Source organism: Misgurnus anguillicaudatus, unplaced genomic scaffold (assembly GCF_027580225.2).
Source record: "Misgurnus anguillicaudatus unplaced genomic scaffold, ASM2758022v2 HiC_scaffold_26, whole genome shotgun sequence".
NCBI lineage: Eukaryota > Metazoa > Chordata > Actinopteri > Cypriniformes > Cobitidae > Misgurnus > Misgurnus anguillicaudatus.
In genome coordinates, this window is record NW_027395276.1 from 4,298,421 (window position 1) to 4,325,528 (window position 27,108).

Here is a 27,108-nt window from a genome sequence, read left to right on the forward strand (position 1 = left end):
GAATGGAAAGACGTTTGTTCTTAATGTCCATAGTTCGAAGTGCTGTGGCATAATTGGGTAATTGGTGATGTATAGTGGCTTTCTTTAGCCACAAGATAGTAATAGGGGAGACACTGAATTATGAAACAGCACTCCGGATTAAAATAAATAAACAGGAAAACTGAGGCTAGGTAAGCCTCAGAGCGGGGATTATGAAGTAGTTTATTTTAATCCAAATATGTGCATTATGAGTTTACTAATATAATCCAACTAAGCAGTAGTCTAAAGAACCATCTGGACCATCTGGACCAGCTGGGTGTATTCAGGTTCCAAGGAAGTTTAAAGAGCCATCTGGACAATGGACAGGCACAAAGGGAATAGCCCAGGGTCAAATAGGTCATGGGAAAGAGCCACGGGTCTGGGGACTGTCATGTGATTCTTCAAGTTACAAGCCTGAACAGAAACATATTGTTTTAAGCATGAGGGAGGGGACAAAGACCATATATATTTACCAAGACCGGGCTCACAGACTTCAGACTGGTTTTGAAGATTGCTCCCAGGCCGGCCTGACTGGTTCTGGGAGGTTTCATCAGGCAGGCTCGGCTTATTATTTTGTCCGGAAAATAAAAGTCTATCTCTTGAAATCAGAACCTAAGACTGAAGATTGTTTCATTTGAGGAAAAGGAAAACCACAACACATGGAAGAGTGCCTGGAAGATCTCCGAGATGACTGCTGTGTCCCCTACCTCGACGACACACTGGTGTTCAGTAAATCCTTCGAAGACCATGTGAATGATGTGAGAAAGGTTCTGCAGCATTTGAGACGATATGGGATCAAGCTCAAACCTGGAAAGTGTGAATTATTTAAAATTCCGGTACTTGGGGAGGATCGTGTCCGCAGAAGGGAGTAAAATAGACCCTGCTGACACTGTGGCGGTAAGAGCGCTGAAGGAAAAAAGACCGAGCACGGTGGGGCAGTTGCGAGCAGTACTTGGCCTGTTGAGTTATTATCGGCAGTATATCCAAGATTTTTCCAAGATTGCTGGGCCATTGTATGACCTGCTAAAAGGAGCAACTGAGACAGAGGAGAGAGGAAGTAATGGAATAACCACCAATGTTAAGACAAACAGAAAAAAAGGAGTGCCTTCTCAAAAGCCCATTGTATGGACAGAACAACACCAGCAGATATTAGAGAGACTAATAGACTGCCTGGCGAAACCTCCAGTGCTGGGATTCCCTGATTTTTCACAGCCGTTTATACTGCCCTACAAAGCGAAAGCGCAGTAACTACGCATTTGGTCAAAATTGAGTTAAGGGTTAAAATGGGCTTTGTGAGATCTGTTGTGTCTTGTGACAAAGTCTCCTGGTTAAATTTTGTCCCATTTCAGAGAAATGTGTGTGCCAAAATTGCAGTAACATGTTTGACTGGCTGGTGTAAAAAACTTTAAAGCCATTTTTCTCAGTTTCAGTGTTTGCATAGATACTGCACTTAGCCTTTGGAGGGCAGTATACTTCACACAGATGCCTCAAACCAAGGGCTTGGTGCTGTCCTGTACCAAAGGCAGAGTGGAAAACTTAGAGTGATTGCCTACGGATCTCGCACACTGACAGCCTCTGAACGAAATTACCATTTGCACTCAGGGAAATTGGAATTTTTAGCCTTAAAGTGGTCAATCACAGAAAAGTTCCGAGATTACCTGTATTATGCACCCACCTTCACCGTATACAGCGACAACAATCCGCTTACTTATGTAATGACAAGTGCAAAGCTCAATGCAACAAGGTGTAGATGGGTAGCAGAACTTGCAGACTTTCATTTCACCATTAAATATCGCCCAGGCAAAGAAAACATTGACGCAGATAGCTTGTCCAGAATGCCACTGGATGCTGAAAGAATGTTAGAACAATGTACAGAAGAACTATCATCTGATTGTGTCAAAGCAACCATCCAGGCCATTGAAGCTCAAGATCTGACCACGGCATGGACTGCCACATCTTTGTTTTCTGATTCTGAGAGTACAGTAGACCAGATTGAAACTTATTCTACTGACCAAATCCGACAAGCACAGAGTGATGATATTCACATTGGACCAGTAGTACAATGTAAGGTAGCTGGCCAAAAACCAACCAAGCAATTATTAAAGACATTCAGTGCAACAAGTAAAAGTCTGCTGCGTCACTGGGACAAGCTTTACATAGAGGAGGATGGAGTCCTTCGCAGAAAGACAGCTACTCGAACACAGCTTGTGCTATCAGAGAAATATAAACCACGTGTCCTGGAAGAACTACATAATAAAATGGGACATCAAGGAGTGGAAAGAACAGCGTCATTGATTGGAGATCGATTCTTCTGGCCAAAAATGCACTGTGAAATTGAACATTTTGTGACAAAAAGATGTAACTGTTTAAGGCAAAAGAAACCAAGTAAAGAGACCAGAGCACCTCTTGTGAATATTGTAACCACTCACCCATTTGAACTTGTTTCTATTGACTTTTTGCATCTTGATAAAAGTAAAGGAGGATACGAGTATATACTCGTAATAGTTGATCACTTTACAAGATTTGCCCAGGTCTATGCCACAACATCTAAATCTGCTAAAACTGCCGCTGATCGAATTTTCAATGACTACGCACTGAAATTCGGATTTCCCCAAAGGATCCATCACGATCAGGGAGCAGAATTTGAAAATCAGCTGTTCTCCCAGTTGAAAAAGAACTGCGGGATCGCAGGGTCACGAACCACCCCGTACCACCCCCAAGGAAACGGGCAGGTGGAACGTTTCAATCGGACATTGCTCCAAATGTTAAAGACATTGACAGAGACATAAAAGGCCAACTGGAAGGAATCACTCAATAAACTGACCTTTGCCTACAACAGTACACGATGTGAGGTCACTGGATTTTCCCCATTTTATCTCCTCTTTGGAAGATCGCCAAGACTGCCTGTTGATTTTCTCTTTGGCTTAGCACCAGAAGGAGGGACTGACGACCATAAGGAGTATGTAAGGAGATGGAGGAAAGGAATGCAGGAGGCATATGAAATCGTCAAGTAAAATGCAAAAAAATCAGCAGAAAGAAATAAAAGGAACTTTGAAGGAAAAGTGAGGAGTTCAGTGCTGCACTCAGGCGACCGTGTTCTAATACGAAATCTCACACCCAGAGGAGGCACAGGAAAACTGCGCAATCATTGGGAAGATGCTATACACACTGTTGTCCAAAGAATCGGAGAAGGTCCTGTTTACGAAGTGAAACCCGAACGTGGAAAAGGGAGGTAAAGAGTCCTTCATCGCAATCTCTTGTTGCCGTGTGATTACTTACCGCTGGAAATAGAGCTAAGCACACAGTCGAAGACCAAGAGAAAGATGGATAAACCAGCTGATGCAGTCAAGGAGAATTCTGGCTCAGAAGATGAGGATGAGGGATGTGCCTACTATTATGACTTACCTGAGATCCAGCCCCGTCAACCTGTGGAAGAAAACCGTGAGTTAAGAGATGCACACTTACCTGAGGTCCAGCTCCATCAACCTGAGGAAAGAAAACAATCAACCTGTGGAAGAAAACATTGAGTTAGAGAATGCAAACTTACCTGCTGTCCAGCCTGATGAACCTGAAAAAGAAAGAGACAGAGTTAGTAAAGAGATAAAAGAAAATGCAAGAATACAAACAGAAAATGAGAGAGTACATCAGCAGCAAACAGGTGTTACCGAGAATGAACATGATGAACTGGATACTATGAGAGACATGGATGACTTGCAAAGTATAAGTAGCCATGAAGAAAGACAGAATGCTCGGTGGCCTAGAAGAGAAAGGAGACCACCAAAGACATTTACTTATGATTATTTGGGTACTCCCATATGCTACAATATAGAGCAAGTAACGCCAGTAACACCTCAGTCAGTGCCATATGGAACCTGGAACTTAAACCAGTGGACTAATCCAATGCTGCCATATGCACCAGTTTATTTATATGTCCACTAGAGAGAATGACTGTGCATTAGAGAAGCTGTAAAGGCATGAAATAATTATACGAGCTGTAAAGCAAGGACCATATACTATACACCCCCCAACACACTAACAAAAATATGATTAGGCATCATGCAGCCCATACACTAGTTGTAGCACTAACGCAAGCAAATTTCTATTTGAATCAACTATGTGTTTTTAGTAATGTCGGGACGACATTTGTTTTGAAGGGGAGAGTGTGGTGGTTACAAAAATGTTGAAATATATGTGGTGTTATAAATTTTTTTTTGGAGATCAAAATTATAAATTTTATGCAACAATGACTGAATATTAAATGAAAAATAAGAACATTAATAATAATTAATTACTTTGTGGAAACCATTATTATCTTGTCTTGTTTTGCCTTGATCGATGATTGCAGTGTTTGATTGCTTTTCCTTGCAAGTGTTGACCTGTAGGGGGAGACGGGCGCGCTGCTCAGAAATACACAGACTCCTTGTGAAGCAGCAGCTCCGTGCCTTGTGTGTGTTTTTTCTAACATAATATCTCCCCTCATCAGGTGTGGGGGTGCTACATAAACATGCATGTGGTTTAATGTCTTGGAACAGCCACACGCCGTCTCTCCGCCCAAATTATGTAATGTATGAGATAAATGTTTTTCATCTTTTCTGACCTCTAACACAAACACACGGTGTACAGCGCTATTTTTAGCCTTTCATTGATAAAAGCGTCTGATCTGCGCGTCTTTCGTTTAATTTTACAAGCGTGTGAAAGTTGAGCGATCTTATTTCACCAATATCAGAGAAAGCTTTTACATATACACGGACATGTAACGTTTACTTAAACATAAGCATTGGACTCTGACATATTAGTTCGCGTCCATTTAAACCCTTCATTAATCCAGCTCATAATTAAATGACAGAGGGACTCGTCCACAGACCATCTCCTCAGTAATCTGAAGAGAAGCGGTCGAAAATGGACAAAAAGAGACGGATTTAAACACCAAGTGTAAACGTAATGTGTCTCTCTCGTCTACTTGTGATCTGATCGACGAAAACACATCTGAATACCAAGTTTAACGGCCCCTGTGATAATTTTCCTCGCGTCGATGAAAAAAGAAGTGTCTAAGCTACGTTTATGGTTGCTTTTTGTATGTGATTTTAAGCGGACATATCATGACAATCAGACTTTTTCCATGTTAAACATAAATCTGTGTGCTTTGATGGATCACACGCAAATGACATTGCAAATTGTTCATTTTTTTTCATTGCTTTTGCTTTGTAGCTACTGGAAGCCATGTTAACCTTGCCATGACACGGCCGGGCCACCGTACGAGTTAAAACGCGTTCCGAATGGTGGGGGCTAGAAAGTAATATTCAGTTGGTTGTCATATAAACTTTCACCGCTTGATGGGAGTAGATCCTACACAGTGGAGCTTTAATAAACCTGATGGCTCGTACCGATTCTGCACCGATTATCGAAAACTTAATGCTGTGACCAAACCGGACTGTTTCCCCTTACCTCATATTGACGATGGTGTTGATCATGTTGGCTCTGCCCAATACGTAAGTAAGTTTGACCTTCTAAAGGGGTACTGGCAGGTGCCTTTGACTACTCATGCAAAAGAGTAATCTGCCTTTGTTACACCTGATGCTTTTCTACAATACACCGTGATGCCTTTCGGGGTTCGTAATGCACCTGTGACTTTTCAACGATTGGTGAATGGTGTATTATATGGAATGTCTGGATGCGAAGCGTATCTTGATGACGTCGTCTTATATAGTTTTTCCTGGTCTGACCACCTTAACCAGATAAAAGAACTGTTTTCCCGTGTGGCTAAAGGCCAATCTTACTATCAACCTTGCGAAATCTGAATTCTGTAAAGCGACTGTTACGTATTTAGGTAAGGTAGTGGGAAATGGATGTGTGAAACCTATCGGGGCTAAGGTAGAAGCTATTTGTGATTTTCCAATCCCCACCACTCGTCGTGAGTTGCATCGTTTTCTCGGCATGGTGGGATACTATAGGAGTTTTTGTGAAAATTTCGCTAACGTAGTTTCCCCCTTAACCGATCTATTGAGTCCGAAAATCACTTTTCAGAGGCTGAGATATGTCAGCAGGCCTTTGAAAATTGTAAAGCTTTATTTGCACGTGCTCCTGTGTTGACAGACCCAAATTTTGAAAAGCCGTTTAGTCTTGCAATCGATGCTAGTGCTTGTGGTGCCGGCGCAGTACTCTTGCAAGAAGCTTTGAATAATTCGTTACATTTATATAGCGCTTTTCCAGTGCTCAAAGCGCTTTACATATGAATGGGGGAATCTCCTCAACCACCACCAATGTGCAGCATCCACCTGGATGATGCGACGGCAGCCATATTGCGCCAGAACGCCCACCACACACCAGCTTATTAGTGGAGAGGAGACAGAGTGATATAGCCAATTAGTATGAGGGGATGATTAGTAGGCCAATGGGCAAGTTTGGCCAGGATGCCGGGGCACACCCCTACTCTTTTTCGAAGGACATCCTGGGATTTTTAACGACCACAGAGAGTCAGGACCTCGGTTTAACGTCTCATCCGAAGGACGGTGCTTTTTTGACAGTATAGTGTCCCAGTCACTATACTGGGGCATTAGGACCCACACAGACCACAGGGTGAGCACCCCCTGCTGGTCTCACTAACACCTCTACCAGCAGCAACCTGGTTTTCCCAGGTGGTCTCCCATCCAAGTACTGACCAGGCTCAGCCCTGCTTAGCTTCAGTGGGCAAGCTGTCTTGGGCTACAGGGTGATATGGCTGAATGGGATTCAACATCCTGTTAGTTATTTTTCAAAGAAGTTTAACCGGCATCAACAAATTTATTCGACTATTGAGAAAGAAGCCCTCGCCCTAGTGTTGGCTGTACAACATTTTGAGGTATATTTGGGGTTAATTGATTTTAATGTTTCTCTCTGTGTGTGTTAACAGATCTCTGCACAGACAGCAGTGGACGACACTGAGAGGATCTTTAATCAACTGATCCGATCCATTGATTGAAGACGATCTGAGGTGATACAACTGATCAGAGATCAGGAAAAGACTGCAGTGTGTCGAGCTGAAGATCTCTTGAAGAAACTGAAGCAGGAGATTGATGATCTGAGGAGGAGAAATGATGAGATGGAGAGACTTTCACAAACAAAAGTTCACATCAGTTTCCTTCAGGTACCTCAACACTGTACACTACAACATACATTACAAGAAATACATCTTGACTTTAATCAGATAGGATTGAGTTTTATTCATGTCTAAATCAACACAAATCTGATTGTTGTGTATTGTAGGTTTGATGTTTTTGTGTTGTGTTCATGTAGAGTTTTCAGTCTTTCTCTTCATCTCTTGGATCTTCAGACAACATAACTGTCTCTTCTCTTCTCTCTTTTGAATATGTGATGAAATCTGTCACTAAACTGAAAGAAAAGATGGAGGATTTCTGTAAAGAGATTGAAAAGATATCTGAGAAAGGTAAAGACACATCTGGAACTAAGACTATGATTTACTCTCAGAAATGAGTCTTACAGTAACATCAAATATAACAGAAGAAATTGCAGCACCAATCATAGTTTATACAGATCACAATCCTTTAGTTTTCTTAAATCGGCTGAGGAATCGAAACCAACGACTCATGCGATGGAGTCTTATTTTACAGCCTTTCCACCTTGATAATAAGCATGTTAGAGGAAAAGACAACGTGATAGCCGACACTCTTTCTAGAGTGTAACATCGTGACCTATGTGTTTTCTTCTCTTTGTTTTCTTCACCTCTAGGGCCCAGAGGTGTTGAAGAATGAAGTGGAGTGAAGATGCTTCTTGAAAATCTAGATTACTTTACTGTCTTGTTCTTCTGGATGGTGTTTGATTCTCTCTTCCTTTTTTTTTAGATTCGTTTGCCGAATCTTTTTTTGGGGAGGGAGGTGTTACGACCCTGTGCTCCCTTTCCATTCCTGCTGGTGGCAGAATTTCTTGGAAGCGTGTGGTTGATTGCACACCCCTGTTGCCTGATTACTTTGATGGTGGAGCGAATAAATGATGGACTGATGCATCTCTTGTTACTTTCTCTGGGGAATGGCAGTCTCCAGAGAAGTCATCCGTACTCCTGCATTTTCTTCTGATTCACATTTAACAACATTCCTTACCTTTTTGGATTATTATTTTGTATTGTTTAAGTCCCTAGACCTTACTATATTCTTTGTAATGGTTTCATTTTTACTTTAATAAATTTGTCTTGCAAGTGAAATCACCTGTGCAAGTGTGAACCTATTTTATGTTATGGTCGAGAACGAGCCGGCCGTGACAACACTGACACCTAGTGGACATTTTGTGAACGAGCACTAAACTACTTTGCTTGCATTTCTCAACACGTAAACATTTATTGAGAAGAGAAACAGAAACAACTGAAGAGTTTTTGGCGCGTGACTGTAACTTATTTGTGCAGTCAGTAAAATGGCAGAAGTGAATCTTTCAGTGTCTCAGGATCAGTTCATCTGTTCAATCTGTCTGGATTTACTGAAGGATCCAGTGACCATTCCCTGTGGACATAGTTACTGTATGAGCTGTATTACAAACTGCTGGAATCAAGATGATCAGAAAAGAAACTACAGCTGCCCTCAATGCAGACAGACCTTCAGAACAAGACCTGATTTAGGGAAGAATGTGATGCTTGTTAATATGGTGGAGGACCTGAGGAGACTTCAGACTGATCGATCTGCTCTCAGTTCTGCTGGACCTGAAGATGTGAAGTGTGACGTCTGTACTGAGAGAAAATACAAAGCTGTCAAGTCCTGTCTGGTGTGTCTTGAATCTTACTGTCAAACTCACTTTGAACAACATGAAGCTTTTCACAGAGGAAAGAAACACAAAGTGATTGATGTGACAGGAAGACTTCAGGAGATGATCTGCTCTCAACATGACAAACTCATCGAGGTTTACTGTCACACTGATCAGAGATGTATTTGTTATCTGTGTGCGATGGATGAACATAAAAATCACGACACTGTATCAGCTGCAGCAGAGAGAACTGAGAAACAGGTATGAACAAATGAACAAATATATGAAATATAAATATAAAGCAGAAGTGAAGCGGCTGCTTAGTGCCGCGCGGCCACATGAGGGCGCACAAGAGCAGAAGAAATGACAGCTTGACTGTAAAACAGAAAGTAGTTTAGAAGATTACTTACTCAAACCTTACCTGACCAGTTGAGTTATCTGTTATGAATCTATTGAACAGAGATTAGTGGAGGACAAACAGAGAAAACTCCATCAGAGAATCCAGGAGAAAGAGAAGAAGCTTCAGGATCTAAGAGAGTCTGTGAAGATTCACACGGTGAGTTTTGATCAATAGAGAAACATAAATACTGGAAGAAGTGTTTGAGATTGAGTTTCAGTCTGATTTTAATGTTTGTTAAAAGATCTCTGCACAGACAGCAGTGGACGACACTGAGAGGATCTTTACTCAACTGATCCGATCCATTAAGAGAAGACGATCTGAGGTGATACAACTGATCAGAGTTCAGGAAAAGACTGCAGTGAGGCGAGCTGAAGATCTCTTGAAGAAACTGAAGAAGGAGATTGATGATCTGAGGAGGAGAAATTATGAGATGGAGAAACTTTCACAAACAAAAGATCACATCAGTTTCCTTCAGGTAACTCAACACTGTACACGACAACATACATTACAATAAATACATCTTGACTTTAATCAGATAGGATTGAGTTTTATTCATGTCTAAATCTACACAAATCTGATTGTTGTGTATTGTAGGTTTGATGTTTTTGTCATTGTGTTGTGTTCATGTAGAGTTTTCAGTCTCTCTCTTCATCTCTTGGATCTTCAGACAACATCACTGTCTCTTCTCTTCTCTCTTTTGATGATGTGATGAAATCTGTCACTAAACTGAAAGACAAGATTGAGGATTTTTGGAAAGAAGAGATTGAAAAGATATCTGAGAAAGGTAAAGAAACATCTCAAACTAAGACTGTGATTTACTCTCAGAAATGAGTCTTACAGTAACATCAAATATAACAGAAGAAATACAGAGCAGATTAAAATGATGATGATTTTATATGAGATTTAATCTGATGATGTCACTTTATTTTCTTTAGTTTTATTCACTGTAGTTATTCCCACCGATGAACCCAAGATCAGAGAGGAGTTCCTAAAGTGTAAGACACATTATTATTTTCTCATTCATTACATTCAGATCATACAATACACTCCCAATACGTTATGTAAGGAATAATTGACGACGAGTCGTTGAGTTATTTGAAAATAATGTTACACTTTGCACCTGTGGTGTGTGGACATGTAATAATCTTTAGGTAGATGGTCTGTGTCAAAGTACATTACATTTAGGTATTTATCAAATACTTTCATCCAAAGTGACTTATAAAAGTGATGACCACAACAAAGATCGATCCACATGAATGTCAGGACTCTCATTGGTCAGTGTAATGTTCACCGTCCTGACTTCATCTCACTTCACACGTACATCAATAAACCTTGGAGACCCATGATGACCCTGATGATGCTTCACTGCTTGTCCTTGTTTGCATCACTTTTGTCACACAAGTCTTGATGTTTTGTGATCCAGTCGTCTATCATCACTATTTTCCTCTTGTCAGAGTCGTTCAGATCTTTTCTTCTTCTAACAGATGAAACTGAAGAACTGACTGTTGACTTGTTGTCTAATATATCGTAAGTTATGTCCATATCTATGGATCTATGAGACCGAACGATGACCGTCACCACGGTCTTATCCTGAATGACGCCATTCTTCCACCTATCCTCGAGACCTAATATCAACAATGTTAGGTGACTGACCCTAGGTTGGCTATATAACATCCGGATGAACCAACCACTTTCTCTTGCCTGGAACGCCCCAGCTCTTACCGAGTGACAAGAGATGGTGACAGTCATCGTTCGGTCTTATAGATCCATAGTTATGGACATAACTTACAATCTTTTTCGACCTCACTCAGACCGTCACCACGGTCTTATCCTGGATGACTTATAACATCAGGGTCACGAGGGATTAGTATCTTTCCCCTTCCCTGGTAGTTTAGCTACAGATAAAACAGTAGACCCTAAAGAGTTAGGATTTGTCACATTAATCCTATAAAACTCTGAGAACGTACATGGAGTACTCCAAGAGGCTGCAGCACAAATGACTGAGAGTGCCACTGCTTTGAGTGCTGCCCAGGAAGTAGCCATGCTCCCGGTAGAATGAGCAACCAGCTCACCAGGAATGGGTAGACCTTGGCTAAATATACTTGTGAAATTGTATCAACAATCCAATGAGACAAACGTTGCTTAGACACAGGCTTACCTGTACACCTCTTATCAAAGCATACAAATAGTTTGTGTGTGCGTGCCGCAATGGTCGAGTGTGCTCAATGTATGTGTGCAACGCTCTAACAGGACAAAGGGTATAATTATCTAACCCTGTACCCGAACAAAGAGGGTCAGGTTGGAAAGCATCAAGCTCAATTACCTGATTTATGGTACTAGGCTTAAGAATCTTGGGTAGGAATGATGGGTTTGGCCAAAGAAAAACCCCTGCTCTTTCTGCCTTCCATCTCAAACAGTCTTCACTGACTGATAAGGAATGCAATTCACCGACTCTCTTGGCTGAACATTTCGCCAGGAGGAAAACGGTCTTCCATGTCAACAACATTAGATCAGTTTCTCCCAAAGGTTCAAAAGGTGCTTTGGTCAGAGAGTGTAAAACAATGGTAAGGTCCCAAGTAGGAGATCTCATAAATCTCCCTGGGTTTAAACGATGTGCACCCTTAAGGAATTGAGATACCAAGGGGTGTTTACCGACACTTACACCATCTATTAACGTGTGGAAGTGGGAAATAGCTGCAATGTAGACCTTTATGGTATTGACTGATTTCCCCGAGCCCAGTAATATTTGAAGAAACCGAAGAACCATACTGGTGTCACAATCGGCTGAATTTAGTTGATGGTCTTGACACCGTGCTGAGAATATTTGCCACTTGCTAGAGTAATTACTCCATGTAGCGGGTGCTTTAGAACTATTTATTGTCCTTAACACACCTTCATCTAAGTCTTTAGAGAGGGACTTAGTAAGGGCCATACCCATAGTTGTAACGTCTCTGGTCTGGGGTGCCAAATCTGGCCTTCCGCTTGGGAGAGGAGATCGGCTCTCTTCGGTAACTGCCAAGGGTGACCTTGGATCAGATGTACAAGGGCCGGAAACCAATGCTTCTTTGGCCACCTCAGGGCTACAAGTAAGACTTTGTGATGGACCAATGCTATCCTCCTGAGCACCAGCGAAATCAAAGGTAGGGGAGGAAAAGTGTACAACAATCCTTCAGGCCATTCTTGAGATAGTGCATCTATCCCCAAGGGATCCCCCTGTTTGTTCAAGGAGTACCATAGATTGCAATGGGTTGTCGCGAACAGGTCGATCTTCGGCACACCGAACTGATCCCATATGAGCCTCACTACTTCGGGATGGAGACGCCATTCCCCTGGGAGAGGTCCGGTTCGAGATAACAAGTCTGCAGCTTTGTTTGCTACTCCCGGAATATATACTGCCCTGAGTGACCGGAGTTTCGGAAATGCCCAGGAAAGTAGTTCTCGTGCCACCTGAAGGCATCGTGCTGATCTTGTGCTGCCTTGGTGATTGATGTTGTACACTGCAGACATGTTGTCCGTTCTTATCAGTACAAGTTTGTTCTGTACTAACGGGAGAAAAGCTTTCAGGCAGAGATGCACTGCCCTAAGTTCCAACACATTGATGTGCTCCAAAGTTAAAGGAGATTCCCAGACCCCTGATGGACCTGCCTTCCCACACTGCCCCCCACCCGATAGAGGCATCTGTTGTTATCACAGACCGCCTCGCTGGGATGTTGCCTAAGGGAACCCCTTGTGATAGCAACACATTGCTTTTCCAAGGACATAACATTTGGATACACTTTCGGGTGACCTTTATCCGTACATTTCTGTGTAATTTGGGGTGTAATTGAAAATTGTTCAGCCACCGCTGCAGAGGACATGCTTTGAGGAGGCCGAGTGGAATCACAGCTGCTGCAATCAAGCACAACAAACTTTATTTTCTTGCTCAGGCGAAATGACTGGGCTAGACGTAGCAATTGTACCACCCTCTGGGGTGATAAAGATGCACTCATCAGTCTGGAATCTAGCGAAATTCCCACAAACACTGTCTGTTGTCTGGGAATTAGATTGCTTTTTTCCCAGTTCACTTTGAAGTCAAAAGATTGGACATGAAGAGGACGAAGTGCTGTTGAGACCACCCTGGTGAAGACCCTTGGAGACAGAGACAGGTCAAATGGGAGGACCCTAAACTGGTAAACCCGATCTTGAAAGGCAAAGCGAAGAAAGGGGTGATGATCCTGACAGATGGGTATCTGGAAATATGCATCCTTTAAGTCTATGGAAGTGAACCATTCTCCCAGTTCTATGGATTCCAGAATTTGCACTGTAGTCAGAATTTTGAAAGTTGAAATCTGTTCAGTTGTCGTAAGTTCAGAATGGGTCGAAGCCCCCCATCTTTCTTGGGTACTAGGAAATATTTCGAATAGAACCCAGTTAGCTGTTTGTTGGTGTTTATCTGTACAATTGCTTTTTTCTGTAGTTAAGACCATGATCTCGTTGGTCAGAATTTGTGCCTCGGCTGGGTCTCTGACTACAGTCATATGAACCCCTGAAAAAGTAGGAGGACGTCGCCGGAATTGTATCCTGTATCCTTTCCTGATGGTATCTAGAACCCAAGGATCTGATGTTACTTTCTCCCAACTGTACAGGCTTAGTTGGGAGCATTCTCCGGCGACTCCGAGACCGCTATACATGGCCTCCTCTGGGTTTGAAACCCCTGGTAGGTCGCCTTTTAAGAGGTCCTCCCCTACCTGGAGTGTGGGACTGGTCCATTTGGGGAGTTTGATAAAACGGTCTAGTGCCCTTGTCATGGGATTGGTAACTGTCATGCCCCCAAGGCTCTGAATGATGAAAGCGTGAGGACTGAAAGGAATGAATAGCTCTATGACCATATCTAGTAGGTCCACCAAATGTTTGCTGAACCGATTCTCTTCTGCGTCTTGCCTGGTCAGCAGTATCCAGTAAGGACTGGGAATCGGTGTGAAATAGTCAGTTCTCTTCTAATGGTTTCAGGCAAATCTGTCTGAGCTAACCAAATCTGTCTTCTGGGTAAAATTGCTGAAGACATCCCAATAACCCTGGTAAGCTGTGAATGTGTGATGAGTGCTGTGTCAATTAAATTCATGACATCACGCTCTTCTGTATTGACAACTTTCCTCAAAGCAGCCAACACTATTGCCAAAGCATTCCCTGATCGGGCAGCCCAGGTAGCTGCATTATACGCTTGACTCATTAATCGATCAGTCTTTTGACATTCCTTACCAGAACAACGGGGATTGTCTGTAACTTTGTCTGGTCCCAGAGTTGTTAAGGTTGCAATCTCTCGCTCCACTGGAGGCATGTTTCCCATACCACTCTCAGCGGGGTAATTTAATTTAGCAAACCGTCTACAGCCTGCGTTAAACTGGGGTGCAGCCATTTAATTATTCCAGGCTTTCCTTAGCATCTGGGAATAATCATCAGCCACAGGAATAGACACAGGAGGCTGTGTACGAGAAATGCCTGTCCATACACCTTGTGTGGGGGCTGGGGCTGCAGCAGCTTCTTCCTGAGTGTCAAGGCCCAGTATCCTTGCTGCGCTTAAGATGTGGGCAAGGATATCAGACTGAGGATTCCCTATTGAAACGTCTGACTTAGATTCCTCTTCATCATTTTCTTCAGCATCCCCCTCACTACCATAGAGAAAATTATTAACGTGGAGTGATACAGCATCCATAGAATCCCTCTCTTCCTGACATGATGTTAAATCTCTGAGAGAGGGTGCAACAGTTAGTACAGATGGTTGTGTGCTTACTGGAGAACTACACGTTTCAAGCTTACTAGCTAAGTCACGTAATGCTGCCAAAATATGTAATTGCGTGTCATCTTTGGGCTCTTGAGTTGCCGCAGCACTCTCCCTTTTATCCTGAAGCATGTCAGAGTATGAGGATACAGTGGACTCATCAGGCCTCTTGCGCTTTTGAGAAGACCCACTGGGAATCACTTTACTACCACCAGTTGAATGTCTTGCTCTCTGTATTCTCTCCTGTAAAGAAAGCTCCTTTGCAGCTGCACATGGGCTTTCAATGTCATCTAATAAATGCTGCATACCCAAACAGGAGGGGCATTCCCGGTGCCCATCCTGTAGGTGCACAACCGATTGACAAAATCTACATTTTAAGTGACTCATGATGAGAAGTCAGAGTTCACTTAATATGATAACAGTCTAGATATGAAAGAAACAGCAACAAATAGCTGTTAACAAATCACAGTATTTTCACTGATTAAAGTTAAATGAAATCTCAAAATAAACTGTCTGGTAGTGATGGGACATCTGAAGCGAGGCTCCGGAGCTTGTGTCGAGCAAAAAGGGGCGTTCCAGATGAAGCCCCGATTCGAGGCTTGTATCGTTTCCGTGGAAATCACGTGATGATGACAAACGAGGCCTCGTTTTCTGTTGAATACGTCATTGCTTCATTCTGAGTATCGCTTACGGATAAAACTGGTTCGAAACTCGCGCCTCTTGTGGGGTTTTGCAGTACGTTTGCATTGATGTTGAAGTGTTGGTTGTAGTAGCGAGTGTTGGTTGTGTGCAAGCTCGGAAAACCCGTATTCCAGAAAGACTCTGGCAAACACTCGGAGGTCTCAAAGACGTTGCAACAAACCATTGGCTAGTCTAGGCCCCCGATGGTTTCTCAAGAGGTTAGTCCACAAACAAGGCATCTAGCAAGCCAGCCAGACAGCGTGAGCAAGCCTCTGCTCTCTGCAACGGCTTCGCTCCTCCCACCACTGCTTTCTTCTCCTGGCCAATGGCCTGCTGCCCCTCTGTCTCTCTATAATACTGAGTTGCATTCAGCAGCCGCGCCGGTCTCACTCACATTTCCTCACTTTTCTCCCTCTTTTGCCGCAGGAGCCGACACGAGCGTGAGGATGCCTCCGCCTTCGGGTCAGGCCCCGGCAACCTATACAACTTTTCCTCCTCAACTTTTCGCCCAAGGATCGACCCAAAGCGTGAGGCTGCCTCTGCAAGTGGCTCCAGTGGCTTCTAGTTTACAAGATTCTTTTCCCCAGGCACGTCAAACTTTCACGCTGGACACAGCGTCACAGATGCCCATCCCACCGAACGCATTGATCATGGAACCTCCCCCTGTCATCAGTTCCATCAGGAAACAGATCCTTGCAGAAATTCAGGCAGCCGGCACCAGAAGCGGATCTTCACCCAACACCAGTGCCTCCCTATTTAACACTAATATTCCCATAAATCATCCCCTCAAGGACCTTCTAACCGCCTCTATAGATACTATACTCCAAGCAGTCTCCATGGGAACTCTTCAAACCTATCTGACAGCTTGGAGAAGCTTCAGAACTCCTCAGTACATACTCCCCGAACCCAAGACGCCATGTTTGTGTTAGCCTTTTTTGGTTTCCTCCGCTGTTCAGAATTCACCGCTTCAGCCACCTTTGACCCAAACCTACACCCAACCATCTCCGATCTAGCCATAATAGATGACGAAACCATCTCATTTTTATCAAACACAGCAAGACGGATCAAATGAGAAAAGGACACCACATATACATTTTCAAAATTCAAACTCCCATCCAACCATACTAAGTTCTCAAAGCCTACACTTCCTTCCGTTGCCACCAGATCAAATCCTCTTCCGACCCACTTTTTGGGGATGAATTCAACCGCAAAGTAACCCGCTTTTGGTTTCAGAAGCACCTAAAACAAGTTCTGCTAACATCCGGTTCCCCCCCATGAATTTTCAAGTCATTCCTTAAGCATTGGAGCAGCCATAACAGCTGCCAAAAAACGGACTCCCTGACTCCCAGATACAAACCCTAGGCCGCTGGTCTTCGGAAGCATTCAAAGATTACATCAGGGCAGACCGTGCTTCCATCAAAAAAGCCCACCAAACACTCACAACCCAGCGAACGGACACAAGATCACCCCATTACAAATAAACCCATCATCACCCTCAATCCACTTCCCTGTCTCCGCAGAAGCCAGTACCGACAACTCAAGTCGACACCCCCCACCAAATCTTACACAGCCCTACCGCAACAGATTCCTTCTCAATTACAACTACTGTCGCAGCGCGACTGCTCTTTCAGAAGCCCAAGCTTTTATTTCACTCTCTGCCACAGATACTTTCAAGCCAGTATCGCGGCAGCGACTGCCCCCGCAGGGCCCCGTGCTTCTTTCTCGCTCTGCCGCAGCAGTCGACTTCAGAAGCCAGTATCGCAGCCGTGACCGCCCCCGCAGGGGCCCGTGCTTCTTTCACATTCTCTGCCAATAGAAACTTTGCCTTTCCAACTTAGGCCAGTATCACAGCAGCGACCGCCCCCACAGGGGCCCTTGCCTTTTCCTCGATCAGCCGCAGCAGACTTCTTTCAACCTCGAAGCTCGTATCTCAGCGCAACCGCCCCCGCAGAATTTATGCATCTAAAGCTGCCTAAGCAGTACTGCTCCCTATGGAGTTTCTTCTTCCCCAACTACCTCATGTCTGGCTCCTCTAGAGCTCAGTCCCATCTCAGGGCACAAACTGCTTCCTTCGCTCCCCTGGAGTCCTACCTTGCTCCTTACAGCACTACCTCACCTACTACCTTAAAAACTCCCCACTCTTCTTCGGAGCACAAATTTTCTCCTATCCCTACATATTGGCAGCAGCAAAACTTGCTCCTCTGGAGCTTCCTATATTCTTCAAACTACAGCCTTTGGGTCTAGGCCTCTGCCCCACCTCATACTGTCCTTCTCAACCTATCTCTTCACAGCACTCCAGAGCTGCCTTTTTAATTCTACCCACTGCTTCAGCATTTTCCCCAGTGAGGGCCAGCACCTCGCCTTCTCAAGCCAGCCTTTTTTGGGGAATTGTTGTTCAGGCGGCTGTCCTGCACCACCTGCTCTTTTTGGAGATAACCCGGGTCAGGGCATGCCCCAGGCCCGGGGCTCCTTCCCCGTTCAAAGGGACGAACGTTCCGAACTCGGGGGGTATTTCCCGAGCTCGAAACCGTCGCCCCAGGACAGCACGTCACACTAATTATATATCCACCATTCTACATGCGTACACGCAGTAAACTGTGATGGAAAAACTACTGTTTGCTGCGAATAGCTGACGTAAGACAGAGCACCTGAAAAACTAACTATAAAACTGAAGCAATACTCACCGACTAGCGTTCCAACAACGTGCCGAGATAGATAAATAAGAAGAAAACCCTTGCAATCCTCAGGGACATAAAGCACCTGCACGAAAAAAATGTGATGGATTGAAACGTTTAGTCTTCTTCTGTAAATAAGTTCAAAAAAATGTGCTCTACCGCTTCGGTCTCAGATGAGGCGAGAAAGGCAAGAGGAAGTGATTGGTTCATCCGGATGTTATATAGCCAACCTAGGGTCATTCACCTGACATTGTTGATATTAGGTCTCGAGGATAGGCGACGGTCTGAATGAGGTCGAAATATATCTGACTGTAATAATATAATCAATGTTATTCACTTCATCTCTTTAAATGATCAGTGTATAGATACTGTATATACACTAACCTGACCTTTACACTCAAATTAACAAATAAATCATCATAGAAACATGCAAACAAATATTATAAACTAATGTACATTAAAATATGATGTTTTTATCTTGCTCAGATTTCAGTCTCTTCTCTCTGGATCCAAACACAGCCCACAGTAGTATCAGTCTGTCTGAGGAGAACAGAGCAGCTACTTGCACTGACACAGATCAGCCGTATCCTGATCATCCAGACAGATTTGAATGTTGGCGTCAGGTGTTATGTAGAGAGAGTTTATGTGGACGCTGTTACTGGGAGATTGAGTGGAGTGGTGTTGATGGTGTGTTTATATCAGTGTCATATAAGAGCATCAGCAGGAAGGGAGGTCATGAGTGTAGATTTGGATTTAATGATCAGTCCTGGAGTTTGTTCTGTTCTTCCTATAAATGTTCATTCTGGCACAATAATATAGAGACTAAACTGCCAGTAGTCTCCAGTAAAATAGGAGTTTATGTGGATCACAGTTCAGGATCTCTGTCCTTCTACAGCGTCTCTGACACAATGACCCTCATCCACAGAGTCAACACCACATTCACTAAACCTCTCTATCCTGGGTTTTGGTTTAACTTTTTTGGCTCAAGAGTGAAACTATGTGATCTAAACCTATAAATGATACATGCTTATACTAGATTATATACACAATTATACAACAGTTCTTTCTGGTTCTCGAATCTGATTGGCTAAGAGCTATACGATATTGTGCTGATAACGGCACTGTAACCGCTTCACCTTTCGTATTATTCCGCCACCTAGTGAATGGAGGTCCTAAGCAGGCTCATCTCTGAATGGAAAAACACAGACGCGCTGTTGGAATCACTCTCTGTGTGTCTTATTAGTTTACTAGCTCATAAATCAGTCTGTGAATCCCCAATCGGAAGTTATTAGTCAAAGATCAGCGCTCTTGGATGTTACGTTAAAGTTATTGGGAGAAATGTCTTGTCACATCGCGTGGACGATTAACACTTGGAAAGAGGAATATAAACACTCGTTTTTTTTCTGGAGCTATATCTCTTATCAGAACACGAAAACACCGTGGAACTGCAGGTAAGCCCCGCAGCTTTTAAACGTGGACATTGATCATTTACTTTATCGTGACCTGACTATTAAAACATGTTATGAGATATCGCCACTGATATATTTATAAGCAGCATGCAAAAACATCTCTCTGACACTTATAAAACAACGTTTTATATAGTACTGACAAGAACAAAGTTTAATAATAATAATAATCGAGTGCTCGTATCGCGTTAAGAATAAATGAGAAAGCAATAGTAACGTTATACAAGTAGTTTTATTAACTTTTACCTCGCGCCAAAACAACAACAACACAAAAGACACTAAATATGAATTAAAAAACAAGTAATAGTTTGATCATGACACCAAATACTGCTGATTTGATCTCATTTTGACGATCATAAACAAACAAGGCCAACATGAGAGCCAGGGTATCCCTTTCAGAGATGTAGCCCAGAGAGGGCGGTGGTCAGCGGGGCGAGTGAACACTGACGTCCTCTCATGCTTTGGTTCTCATTCGTACCGAATCTCACTAAGCAAACGTTCAAAAAGGCGCTATCTTTACTAATCGACTGCAGATTTAAATATAATACAGATACATTCTCGACTGAAATAATCTTAAAACTACACTTTGTGACCAAGAAACGGTAATATAAAGAAACAGCTTTTCCGTCCATTGAGTTGTTATGAGATTCAAAGCAGCCGAAAGTGTTTCCTGTCATTCTGGCCGCCCTCAAATCCGTGGCGGAAGAAGTAGTTTTCAAACAAAGAGGCTTTTAAAATAACTCCGTTGTTGTTTTCTAGTTTTCGTTTTTCAAACGTGTGCCGTCGAACTGTTGTATAAAAGCAATATCGCTCTCGGAGTCGTGTGATATAGCTCTATATCATCACGGCTGTGATTGCCTCCGGCCTCGTGCCTCTGGCCTAATCACAGCCGTGATGATATAGAGCTATATCACACTCCTACTCGAGCGATATTGCTTAAGTGTCACCTAAATCAAAAGATAAATTATAATTCATATTTGTTATACATTTCTTTCTTAAATCTTTGAGATTTTTCTGTTTAGATTGTGTCTTTAACTTTAGACTATAACACATTGAAATCCAACATCTTAGCTTCATGAGAAGATTTTTTGATTTATTTCATAAGCAGAGAGTCGAGTCATTGTACAGGAAAGTCTTTTAGTCCTTTGTTAAGTTTGGGAGTTAATATTTAGATTTTTTTGAAGTAGATATGAAGGTTTTATCTAAATGTGTTTTGAGTTGTTAAACAGATAGAGTATATGGAGAGATGAACTGAGAGTTAATTCTGAAGTTAAATTCATTTGAAATAGAGAAACCTTCATGGATCAGTTGCTGTAAATGTTTTTATTTCTACGCTACTGTAAGTCATTCAGGTCCTTATTGTTTGAAACAAGAGATAATTTTTCATTGTTTTAATTACTGCAGTGGACTTAATCCTCTATATTTCATCTGTTAAGTGTCTGTCTTGGTAATTTTAATATAGTTATAATGTGTACTTAATAAACTAAATACTTCATATTAGCCTGAGGGACAGTATAGTAGCCGCGTCCTTTCAACAGCTGGCTGGGGCCTCATTTATAAAATGCTGCATAGAAAATGTCCTAAATTTGATCTTAGGAAAATTTCTAAAAAGCACACGTGTGATTCATAAAACGAATGTACGCACAGAAAACGTGCATACACCTCACTATGTGAAATCTGTAAATCGCAAACGAGCTTGAAATTGTGCACAGCTGAACAGTTGCAGATTTTTACTTTAAGGATGGCATAAATGGGGGGGGGGGGGGGTTCCACACTATATCTTATGGTGACAGCCCTGCTGAAAAAAAAACAGCTTAAACCAGCCTATGCTGGTTGTAAGAAAAAATGAGGAGGACATTGAAAATCTTGATGAATGTAGTTTATTGTGGTAGCAGTGACGAAGCACGTCGTAGTTTGGGTTCAGCGGAGTGAACCATGAGCAAAGTCAGTCTTAACACTTTATAGTTTCAAACCTGTTTTCCCACCCCTAATGCTAATGAAGTATTTCTTTAAATGTAAATTAAGACTAATACTACAAATGGCCCCTATATCTCCCACTGTGCCCAAATGGGTAATTGTATTTATATGATCAGACTATCTTGGTACCCAACTGTGTGATCAACCAATTGATCAGATAATGTTTAGATAGATGTCTTTCTATCATGAACCCTCTTTGACCTGTGTTGGTTCAAGAAGTCTCACATTTGCTCCCATACTACTAAAAAATATTACTTCAGATTATTGTATTGCTTGAACTGAGATTACCTTTTATGATTACCAAGCCTTTTAGAGGAGGTGTGATAGGGTAAGTCACTCTGAAGGGGATAATGCTGGCTGACAGTTTCCTTTGACAGTGCTCCGGTCAGAGAGAAGCATAGGTGTCATTTACACTGGGGACGCTGGGGACATGTCCCCACCACTTTTTGAAATGGCCTTTTTTGTCCCCACCACTTTTTGAAAGCATTTGGTTAAAATGTTCTGAAAAATCAAACAATACCTGTGCCACTTACACTGCAAAAATGACTTTCTTCTGAAAACGAGACAAAAAAGTAAGAAAGTCCAATTTTCAAGAAAAAGATTTGTAGTATTTTTGTCTTGTTTTAAGTAAAAATATCTAAAAATTCATAAATTAAGATGCTTTTTCTTGATGAGCAAAAAATCTAGTTTTTAGACCAAAAATATCAAATTTCAGTGATTTTGTGCATAAAACAAGCAAAAAAAAATCTGCCAATGGGGTAAGCAATTTTTTCTTGATTTTTTCTTGAATTTAGTGTTTCAGAAAAAATTGCAAGATTTTTTTGCTTACCCCATTGGCAGATTTTTGCTTGTTTTATACACAAAATCACTTACATTTGGTATTTTTGGTCTTAAAACTAGACTTATTTTCTTGGGTCCATTTGCTCATCAAGAAAAAGCATCTTAATTTAAGAATTTTTAGATATTTTTACTGAAAACAAGACAAAAATACTAAGAACATTTTTTCTTGAAAATAATTTTTTGCAGTGTATGACTGGTTTTGTGGTCCAGGGTCACATATGTTGCGTTGTGTGCTTATAGTGTGTTTTATTTTACATATGTAATGAATTTCATTGTAATCATTGACTTATCTACAGTACTACTGTTATCTACAATCTACTGTTTTCTACAGTATGGTGCTTTGGCACTGTTCGGTTGAGCTGGTGTTGTAGGGACTGTTACATGTGCAGTCGACATTGTTGAGGGTTTTATGCTGAGTATTTTTGTGTTGTTGACCGGCCTACACTATGTCCATTTTTGATGCGCCATTTTTCAATATTTTTCCCGTCCTGCTGTAATGTTTTTTCATCTGATCTTTTGTCCCCACCACCACAAACTGACGCCCCTGAAGAGAAGGGTACGGAGAGATCATTCCAGATAACTTTATTATTGAAGTTTGTGTGTGTGTGTGTGTGTGTGTGTGTGTGTGTGTGTGTGTGTGTGTGTGTGTTCTATAAAAGAAACAAAGCATAAAATATTATCAGTCACAATGTACAAAGTAAAATAAAAATGTACAAAGGTATATAGTAATATCCAATACAATAATAAACATTGAATCAGAATACTGAAATATAATTATTTAGTCAAAAAACCTGGAAAGAGTCATCAACAACTAATATACAGGCATACAAAGGGTAATGAAGCAAAGTACTAAGTGGATTTGGTGGTCTTTGCCTCCCTCTAGTGGAAGCGGACGCAACTGCACCCCATGCGCTCATTAGCTGTGTCCCAATTCAGGGGCTGCGACCTTATAAGCATGCGACCTTAAATATGAGCACTCAGTCTTTCAAGGTGGCAGCCTCAGAAATCCGCGAAGAGAACTGAAATGAGACGGTTTTTTTTTTTTTTTTTTTTTTTTTTTTTATAGAAAGTTTATTTCAGAAATTCAAAAAATATACAAGGAGTTATAAAAAAAAATATACAACTCGCAACAATATAATATCAAGTAAACATAGAATATAGAGTAGTTAAAAAATAAATAATAAGCAAAAGAAATAGAAAAAAAAATTGCCAGTGGTAAGTTATAACAATTTAAAATAACAAAGAATTTCATGGGTTTTTCTTGCCTTTTTGTTTTTGATTTTGTCCAGTGTAATACCATATTGTTTAATTTCTTTTAAAAATTGTTCAAAGTTTGGCTTAGCTTTTGTCCATCTTTTTACATGAATATGGTATTTCCCAAGTAAAATAAAAAGTTGAATAAGGAAAAACATCTTACTTTTGGAATCAACAATGTCCTGCACAAAGAAAAAAACTACATCATAAAGATCAATTTGTATACATATTTCACACATCCTAGAAATGAAGTTAGATACATCTACCCAAAACATTTTTGAGTATACACAATCAAAAAAAAGATGAGTGATAGATTCTTTGGCAACACCACAAAATTCACACAAGTTTTCAATATTCAAATGGAAACGTTCAATCACCTCTTTGACAGGATAAATTCTATGTAAAATTTTATAAGAAACTTCTTTAATTTTATTACTAATAAAAAATTTATTTGTAATTGACCATACTTTTTTCCAATTAATATCTTTAAATTTTGTGGACCAAAACACTGTTGAGGATGGTAAATAATTTGTTTTTAAAATATTTCTTATATATTTATTATTACATTTATCTTTCAGTATATCAACATCCCCAATAAACATTGTATCACTACAAAAACTGGTTTGAAGATCAACATTTACAGGATAGAATCCAGGATTCCGTAATAGTAGTACAATTTTATCAGAGATTGCATCAAAGATAATAGCATATTCTTTTGGTCTCACAGGAATCATAAATTTGTTGAGAAATTCAGAATATGTTAAGAGTAATCCTTGTTCATTAAGCAATTGATTAACAGTAAGAATTCCATTGTCGTACCAAGTCTGATTAAATATAGATTTTTTTTTGTACAGGATATCTTTGTTATTCCATATAAAGTATCGATGCGGAGAAAAGTTATGTTTATAAATTAATTGCCAAGCCAGCAATGCCTGCTTATGAAAGTTTGCCAATTTAATTGGGATTTTGTCAACTGAAAAGTTGCATTTTAAAAGAAAATTAATGCCACCCAAAGAATTAAATATGTAATTAGGGAAAATATTCCAAATACTGTCTTTATTTTTAATATATTCAATTATCCATTTTATCTTAAACACGTTATTAAGATCTGTAAAATTTAAGACTTCAAGGCCACCAAAAGCTCTATTATTATTTAGAATATCTTTCCGTAAATAGTGTATTTTCTTCCTCCAAATAAAATCATAAAGAATCTTATCCAGTTCTTTGACAACAATGTTTGGTACATCTGCTGACATTGATATATAAACAGACCTTGAAATCCCTTCTGCCTTTGAAAGCAGAACACGTCCATTTAGGGACAGATCTCGCATAAGCCACATATTAAATCGATTCTTAATTTTCTCTATAATAGGCTCAAAGTTTAACTTGCTTCTTTGATTCAAATCTTTACATACCATTATCCCAAGGTATTTGAGATTATCTTTAATTGGTATTCCACAAATTTCCTTCAAGACACATTCTTTAAGAGAAAATAAGATGGACTTATTCTTATTCATCACTAATCCAGATATACCAGAAAATGTTTCAATACAATTAATAACTTCGCCCACATCATCACTGTTTTTGATAAAAATTGTGGTATCATCTGCTAATTGACTAAGTTTAATCTCTTTCCCAAACACTGATATTCCTTGAAAACTTGCTTTTTTGATATATGCAGCAATGACCTGAGTAACCAAAATAAAGAGAAAAGGTGATATAGGACATCCTTGTCTTATCCCACGGCCTATATCAAATCTCTGACAAGTACCGTGGGAAAGCTGGACTGAACTATTACATCCATTATAAAGTGTACGAATTGCTTTTTGAAAAAAAAATCCAAAACCAAAAAAGTCGATAACTTTGAACATAAACGAATGTTCAATAGTATCGAACGCTTTATAGAAATCAATGAATAATATAAAGGAATCATCTGGAATAAGGAATCTATAATCAATTAAATCTAAAATTAATCTAATATTATTTCCAATAAAACGTCCTTTCAGAAAACCCGACTGCTCTTCGTCAATTATTGTATTCAGATATTTTTTGAGACGTTTTGCAAAGATTAAAGAAAACATTTTGGTATCATTGTTTAACAAACTAATTGGTCTCCAATTGTCTAAGAATAATTGATCTTTGTTAGGCTTTGGTATAAGTGTAATTACCCCTTGTTTTAATGATGCAGGCATTTCTCCCAAATCAATGGCTTCTTTAAAAACAGCAAGTAAAAAAGGTGCAAGGTCATCACAAAACTTTTTAAAAAATTCCCCTGTCAATCCATCATTCCCAGGTGCCTTGTTGTCTTTAAGATCAGTTATACAATTAGTAATTTCCTCAATATTTAATTCTTTATCACATAACAGTTTGTAATCTGATGAAATTTTATTAATGCTGTTGGACACATTATCAAGAAAAAAATCTGCATCATTTAGTTGATTATTTGAACTATACAATTTACTATAAAATTGATGAACAAAACAAGAAATATCCCTGGGATTATCATTAGTAACTCCATTAATTATTAATTTATTTACAGATGTTATTTCTCCATTTCTTTTTTCTAAACCAAAAAAGTATTTTGTGTTTTTTTCTCCTGCTTCCATCCATTTTCTTCTAGACCTAACAAAAGCACCCTTCGCTTTCTCTTCATAAATCTTATCCAGATCATTCTGCAATGTAGCAAGTTTTAATAAATCAGTGCTTGTCATATTTTGGTTCTTTTTACAAGTGATGGATATTATTTCATTAATTATTTTATTTTCATTTTCTTTTTTCTTTTTCTTAATTGATTTTCCATATGATATTGCAAATCTCCTTATTTCAAATTTAGTTTGTTCCCATAATTCCCCATAAGTTTGAATCAAAGAAGCCTGTTGCCAATATTTAACTATTAACTTCTTAATTTGGTCACAAAAATCATTGTAATCCAGTAAACTATTATTTAACTTCCAATATCCTCGCTTAATTCTGCTTGACTGACATACTAACACATTTATTTTAATTGATAAGCCTTTGTGATCTGTTAAAACTGATGGTTCAATAGTAACAAATTCAACTCTCTCTTTTATATGTTCTGAAATTAGCCAAAAATCAATACGTGACTGTTGAGATCTGTCCCTATTACTCCATGTATACATAAGTGATTGTGGATTTTTATATCTCCATATGTCGATCATGTTCAGCCGTAAACAAACATTGCTTAATTCATTTGCCATATTGTCAACTCTGGGTGGCCATCGATCTAATTGTCCATCAAACACTGTGTTAAAGTCACCACCCCAAATGATCTCAGCAGATGGGAATTTCGAATGT

At 40.4% G+C, this 27,108-nt stretch overlaps 1 protein-coding gene across 2 annotated transcripts; it reads left to right on the forward strand.

Annotated features, from left to right (window-relative positions):
* Positions 1 to 6,743: 6,743 nt before the first annotated feature.
* LOC141362430 (tripartite motif-containing protein 16-like) lies at positions 6,744 to 22,320 on the forward strand. Of its 2 annotated transcripts, XM_073864489.1 has the most exons (7): positions 6,744 to 7,441; positions 7,744 to 9,003; positions 9,203 to 9,298; positions 9,384 to 9,617; positions 9,773 to 9,926; positions 10,078 to 10,137; positions 18,743 to 22,320. In XM_073864489.1, the coding sequence occupies exons 2-7, from the start codon at positions 8,419 to 8,421 to the stop codon at positions 19,270 to 19,272; spliced, it is 1,659 nt and encodes a 552-aa protein (XP_073720590.1). In that variant the 5' UTR covers positions 6,744 to 7,441; positions 7,744 to 8,418; the 3' UTR covers positions 19,273 to 22,320. The 2 variants fall into 2 exon arrangements, with proteins under 2 accessions (XP_073720590.1, XP_073720589.1); XM_073864488.1 differs by having other exon boundaries at positions 6,744 to 9,003.
* The last annotated feature ends 4,788 nt before the right edge of the window (positions 22,321 to 27,108 follow it).

Excerpts from the sequence above, each read along its gene's own strand:
- LOC141362430 (XM_073864488.1), top strand. The coding sequence starts at position 8,419 with ATGGCAGAAGTGAATCTTTCAGTGTCTCAGGATCAGTTCATCTGTTCA. Across the intron at positions 9,618-9,772 it reads ATCACATCAGTTTCCTTCAG|AGTTTTCAGTCTCTCTCTTC; the intron begins GTAACTCAACAC and ends GTGTTCATGTAG. Across the intron at positions 9,927-10,077 it reads TGAAAAGATATCTGAGAAAG|TTTTATTCACTGTAGTTATT; the intron begins GTAAAGAAACAT and ends TATTTTCTTTAG.